Source organism: Salvelinus sp. IW2-2015, unplaced genomic scaffold, assembly GCF_002910315.2.
Source record: "Salvelinus sp. IW2-2015 unplaced genomic scaffold, ASM291031v2 Un_scaffold1523, whole genome shotgun sequence".
Taxonomy (NCBI): domain Eukaryota; kingdom Metazoa; phylum Chordata; class Actinopteri; order Salmoniformes; family Salmonidae; genus Salvelinus; species Salvelinus sp. IW2-2015.
This window is the reverse complement of record NW_019942962.1, coordinates 408,639-414,994: the sequence shown is the minus strand read 5'-3', so window position 1 is coordinate 414,994 and position 6,356 is coordinate 408,639. Positions and strand designations below refer to the sequence as shown.

The 6,356-nt window shown below is 41.7% G+C and overlaps 1 protein-coding gene across 1 annotated transcript in view; it reads left to right on the top strand.

Moving 5' to 3' along the window:
• LOC112071107 (glutamate receptor ionotropic, kainate 5-like) overlaps positions 1 to 1,410 on the top strand; it is a 25,915-nt gene extending 24,505 nt beyond the window's left edge. Inside the window, exons 6-7 of the mRNA XM_024138581.2 lie at positions 407 to 511; positions 1,112 to 1,410. Of these exons, the coding sequence (XP_023994349.2) occupies positions 407 to 511; positions 1,112 to 1,243 (237 nt within the window). The 3' untranslated portion in view covers positions 1,244 to 1,410. The remainder of the gene's footprint in view (positions 1 to 406; positions 512 to 1,111) is intronic.
• The last annotated feature ends 4,946 nt before the right edge of the window (positions 1,411 to 6,356 follow it).

Below are 6,356 nucleotides of genomic sequence, written 5' to 3'. Positions count from 1 at the left end.
TATCTGTCTCTGTTATCAAACCACTGCCTGTGCTCCATCTCTCTTTGTCTCCTCGGTACAGGCCTGTTATCTGTCTCTGTTATCAAACCACTGGGTGTGTTCCATCTTCACCACCACTCCATTCATCTTAGCTCTATCAAGCTCTGTCAGCCCTGTCACACTGTGTACTAGATATGTGTAGTGTAAGTATATTGTTCTCTCTCTTTGTCTCTCTGTATCGCTGTCTCTCTCTCTCTCCCTCTCTCTCTGTGTCTTTCTCTCTTGTACCTTTTTCTCTTTCTCTCTCAATTCATTAAATTCCATACAATTCAAATTAGCTTTATTGGCTTCATAAATAATATTTCTCTCTCGCTCTCGCTCTCGCTCTCTGTCTGTCGCTGTCTCTGTCTCTGTCTCTGTCTGTCAGGTGGAGTATGATGGTCTGACAGGCCATGTGGAGTTCAACAGTAAAGGACAGAGGACCAACTACACCCTGAGGATTCTGGAGAAACACCGCAGGGGTCACAGAGAGGTCAGAGGGCACTGGGATTATAGAGAAACAGAGTTTGACACAAAACAGCTTCTGTGTTGACAGTAATCGTTCATAACAGTGACATTCTAGCCTTATAATTAGAATTGGTTATGCTATGGAAGTGCTTTGTGATTAGCTAGCTACAGTATGTATTTAGCTATAACACCAGCTGAGTACAAAAGGCTAAATCGAACAGCAAAATCAATGGTTGTTTTTTGGGTTGACATTTGTGATACGAGACTCCAAGGGGATCTCCAAAATGTAGCACTCGTATTCTAATTAGATGGTTTTCCATCTAAACGTGAAGGACTTTAACGTTCTACATTTCAAACACAGTGAGGGTGCTACAACGCTCCTAGAAATATAGGGCTTTAGAAAAAAATTATAATTCTATTTTTATTAGAGCCATTTACAGCTATCTGACCCATAGAGAGATGTATGTGATCATATAGTTTATCTTCAAATAGTTTATCAAAGTGCCTTGGGCTTGTCCTCTGGAATCTAGTTCCTTCTTGTTTTACACTGTCACATGATTTACTGTACCTCCTGTATAATCACACACATCCTGCAATTATTATCCTCTCTCTCTCTCTCTCTCAGATTGGTATCTGGTACTCCAACAACACACTGGCTATGAACGCCACCAGTCTGGACATCAACGTCTCGGAGACACTGGCCAACAAGACCCTCATCGTCACCACCATACTGGTGAGGTCAAACCCTATATCGTAACCACCATACTGGTGAGGTCAAAACCTTCATTATGACCACCATACTGGTGAGGTCAAAACCGTTATCATGACCACCACACTGAGTCAAAACCTTTATTATGACCACCACACTGAAGAGGCCAAAACCTTTATTATGACCACCATACTGGTGAGGTCAAAACCTTTATTATGACCGAAGAGAGAAAGTCGTAGAGAGAGACACTCACTATATCACTCAGCGCATAGCTAGATGTGTCATACTAAAACATTTAAGTTCGAGAGATATGAGCACATAATTATCTACTCAGTTTGGGGTGATATTCATTTAAGGTTCTGATCCTCACCAGTGTGCCGGTGGTCATTATCGTTTGGATATCTGTCACAGTATGGCTGGCTTGACTTATTTTTGTGTTGAAGCAGCACACTCTCATTCAAGTATTAGCCTGAGTGTAGAGTAGTCAGACACATTAGACGATGTGTTTGAGGACCGACTGATGTACACCAGTATATGGGGCACCCAGAATAAAAGGTTTTGGCCCTCTAAGTGATGGAATATCCGGGTGGTCATAATACAAGGTTTTTGGCTCATCATTGTTCCATATTAGAGATGGGTCAATAATAAAGGTTTTGAACGCTCTTCAGTGTGGCTCGCTTGTCATAATAAAGGTTTTGACCTCACCGGTAAATTGGGTGGCCATAATAAAGGTTTTGGCTTCTTCAGTATGGCGGGTCATAATAAAGGTTTATTGACTAATTTAGTGTGTGGTCATAAATAAAGGTTTTGGCCTCTTCAGTTTTGGGGGCTCATACACCACGATCAGTTTTGACTCTCTTAAGTGTGTTGGTCATAATAGAAAGGTTTGTACCTCAGTCCAGCTTTATTGTGTGTCACCACATAATAAAGGTTTTGACCTCACCAAGTATGGGGTCATAAATAAAGGTTTTTTGACTACCAGTATGGTGGTCATAATAAAGTTTTTGAACCCTTACCAGTATGGTGGTTCATAATAAAGGTTTTTGACCTACCAGTTTGGGGGATCAATAATAAAGTTTTTGATTCTCACCAGTTTGGTGGCCATTATAAGGTTTTGACCTCTACCAGTGGTGGTGGTCATAATAAGGTTTTTGCCTCTTCAGTATGGTGGTCATACTAAAAGGTTTTGGCCTCTTCAGTTTGGGGGTCATAAATAAAGGTTTTTTGGCCTCTTCAGTAGTGGTGGTCATAATAGGGGTTGGACCTCGTTCAGTAATGGTGGTCATAATAAAGGTTTTTGGCCTCTCAGTTTGGGGGGTCATAAAAAGGTTTTGGCTCTTCAGTATGGTGGTCAATAATAAGGTTTTGACCTCACCAGTATGGACTCGGACCATAATAAGGTTTTGGCTCTTCCAGTATGGCCGGTCAATAATAAAGGTTTTGAAACCTATGTTCGTGTGGTGGTACCATAATAAAGGTGTTTTGGCCTCTTCAGTTTTGGGGGTCATAATAAACGGTTTTGACCTCTTCATGGTGTGGTCATAAATAAAACAGGTTTTGACCTCACCAGTATTGTGGTCATAAGTAACGGTTTTGACCTCACCAAGTAGGGGGTCCAGAATAAAAAGGCTTTTGACCTCACCAGTAATGAGTGGTCATAATAACGTTTTTGACCTTCCAGTATGGGTCAATAATAGGTTTTGACCTCACCAGTATGGGGATCAATATATAAAGGTTTTGATCTCCCAACCAAGTGTGGTGGCCATTATAAAGGTTTTGACCTCACTATTCATTCCCAGTGTGGTGGGGTCAAAATAAAGGTTATTTTGCTCTTTCAAGTATGGTGGTTCATACTAAAGGTTTTGGCCTCTTCCACTATGGCTAGTCCATAATAAAAAGGTTGGACCTCTTTCAGTATGGGGGTCCATAATAAAGGTTTTGGCCTCTTCCAAGTATGGTGGTCCATAAAAAGGTTTCTGACCTCCACCAGTATGGGTGGCCATAAGTAAAGGTTTTGGCTCTTCAGTATGGCGGTCACAATCCATAAAGGTTTAGACCTATTCACGTGGTGGTGGTCATAATAAAAGGTTTTGGCGCTCTTCAGTTTTGGGGGTCATAATATAAGCGTTTCTGACCTCTTACGAGTTGTTTAATATTCGGCTTATTAAATAATATTGCGATTTCTGAGACGCTCGAGCCGAAGGTTATTTGGTGGTCATTTAGAAGGCACTCACTGTGTTTTGACCCTCAACCAGTATGTGTGGGCGCGAGTCATAATCAAATCTATCGACGTTGTTGTGACCACCTCCACAAGTTTCAAGATTCAGGTGTCCATAAATTGAAGTTTTTTTGTTATATGTTGACGCTAGTATCGTAGTGTGTCAATATACATAGTGAAATGCGTTGTGATCTTAGATCCTTCTTCAGGGAGGGAATATGTTCGAGGATATAAATAAAAGGTTTTGATCCACTCACCAGGCTGTGAGTCTGGAGCCACATTATAATTGGTCTTGGACCTTGTCACCCAACCAGCTTGTGGCCTGAGGCACTATCCAATTAAATCACACAATGCTGTAGGTTGTTGAGCCTGCTTCATTATGGTATGGTCATGAAAGTAGCCAAGGTGTTTGGGCCTGCACATTTGAGATACCTTGGGGAAACAAGATTGGCGCCCATATAATAATAAATTGTGTTTGCGCACCTACTATCCAAGAAGTATGTTGGCACATGAGGGACGGTGCAGATTGAGACTGTTCCAATAAAATTGGATTACTTGAGGCCTTTCAGTTGGTGAGGGGTACTTCATAGAGTAGCGTACTCGAACCTCTATCTCAAGTATGTGGGGTCGATGGACATATAGAAACTGATTACAATAGCGTTTTGAAGCTTCTCCTCTTTCTAATCTAGCTGTGGAGTATTAAATATTATAATAGGCACTTTGAGGACCCTCGTCCATCACTAAGGAGTAGGTCATTAATACTAAGTTTTTCTTACACTCTATCAGTATTGAGAGGTGCGATTCTCATGGATAAAAGTGAGTTTTGGCCTGCTGATTCAGAGATTTGAGGAGGTCACATCGAAATACAGAGGCAGTGGAGTTGAGACGCGCCCTACGTTACAGTGGTGGTGGTGCATGGAATAGCAGCATGTTTTCTAGGCTACTTCTCTTCACGCTTTTCTGTCGGAGAGGTCAAATTATTACAGTAAGATGGATTATGGAACCCTTCACAAGCAGGGTGCAGAGTGGCTACTGGGACAATATGCAAGGGTTTATTGAGACCACTCCTACCTCGAGTATGTGTTGGCTACTATAAATAAAGGTTTTTGTGTCCTCTGGCTACAGATAATGGTGGTCATAATAAAGGTTTTGACGCTCACCAAGTATGGTGGCCCATAAAACTGTTGTGTTAGGCCTCTGGTGTACAAATAACATCGGTGAGAACAATCTGAATTGAAGAGCGACGTTACTATGACTATCGACTCCAGTATTCGCAGGTCTGAGTAACACTAAATAAATATGGAGTTGGAATCTATCTTGAGAGGTATAATGAGTGAGCCATAATAAACAGTGAGTTTTTGCCCAGCCTCATTGTGCATAGATTGAGGAGGGTCATAAATATAAGGAGTAATTTTCGACAGCTCGATCGAAGTAAGATGTAGGTCATAAAGAAACCGGGGATTTTGCCAGCACGCACTCACGCTCTCAGGGACACGGCTGGGGAGTTCATGTGAAATAACCAAGGTTCTTTATGAGGCTCTCCGTCAGCTAAGGGGGGGAATCATAAATAAAGGATTGTTTGACCTCAAGACTACTTCGCGATGAGTGAACATTAAAGTACCTAGGGTCCTTCTGAGGCTATTACGAGTTTTAGGACCAAGTATGGTGGATGCACATATAAATATACAGTGGTTTTGACCACCAGTACACTAGGGTGAGCAAAATAAACATAGGATGTTTTGACCTCACACGCGTAGTGCGATGATGCACAAATGACTGACGGCACACTGGGGGAGTTAGGGTTTTGACTCAACCCAGTCAGCGATGGATGGTTCGCGTATATCAGTGGGAGAAAATTAAGTATTGCGATTGCTCTTCAGTAATGGTGGGTCATAATATCAAGGTTTTTTCCTCTTCATATGGTGGTCAATAATAAGGGTTTTGGCCTCCTCTTCTCAGTTTGGGGGTCATAATAAAAGGTTTTGACTCTCTTCAGTGTGGTGCGTCATACAATAAAGGTTTTTTGGCCTCTTCAGTTTGGGGTTCAAATTAACAGGTTTTGACCTCACCAGTGTGGTGGTGGTCCATAATAAAGGTTTTGACCTCACCAGTTATGGTGGTCATAAATAAAATGTTGACCATACTCAGTATGTGGTCATAAATAAAGGTTTTGAACCTCACCAGTTATGGTGGCCATTAATAAGGTTTTGGGCCTCTTCAGTATGGGGTCATAATAAAGTTTTTGACTTCACACCAGTATGGTGGTCATAATAAAGGCGCTTGGGATCTCTTCAAGTATGGCTGGCCATAAAAAGGTTTTGGCTCTTCAGTTTGGGGGTCATAATTAAAAGGTTTAGACCTGCACCAGAATGGGTGGTCATAATAAAGGTTTTACCTCCTTCAGCAATGGTTCGTACATATAAGGTTTTTGGCCTCTTCAGTTTGGCGGTCACTGAATAAAGGTTTTTGACCCTTACCAGTATGGTGGTCATAATAAAGGTTTTGACCTCACCAGTATGGGGATCATAATAAAGGTTTTGACCTACCAAGTGGTGGTGGCCAAATAAAGGTTTTGACCTCACCGTGTGGTGCGTCATAAATAAAGGTTTTGTCTCTTCAGTTATGGTGGTCATAAATAAAGGTTTGGCCTCTTCAGTATGGTGGCCATAATAAAGTTGGACCTCCAGTATGGTCATAATAAAGGTTTTGACCTCTCAGTGTGGTGGTCATAAACTAAAGGTTTTGGCCTCTTCAGTTTGGGGGTCATAATAAAAGTTTGGCCTCTTCAGGTTATTGGTGGCCTCTTCAGTTGGGGGCCATAATAAGGTTTTGCCTCTTCAGTATGGTGGTCATAATAAAGGTTTTGACTCACATGTGGCCATAATCACTTCAGTATGGTGGTCATAATGGTTTTGACTTCACCAGTTGGTGGTCATAATAAAG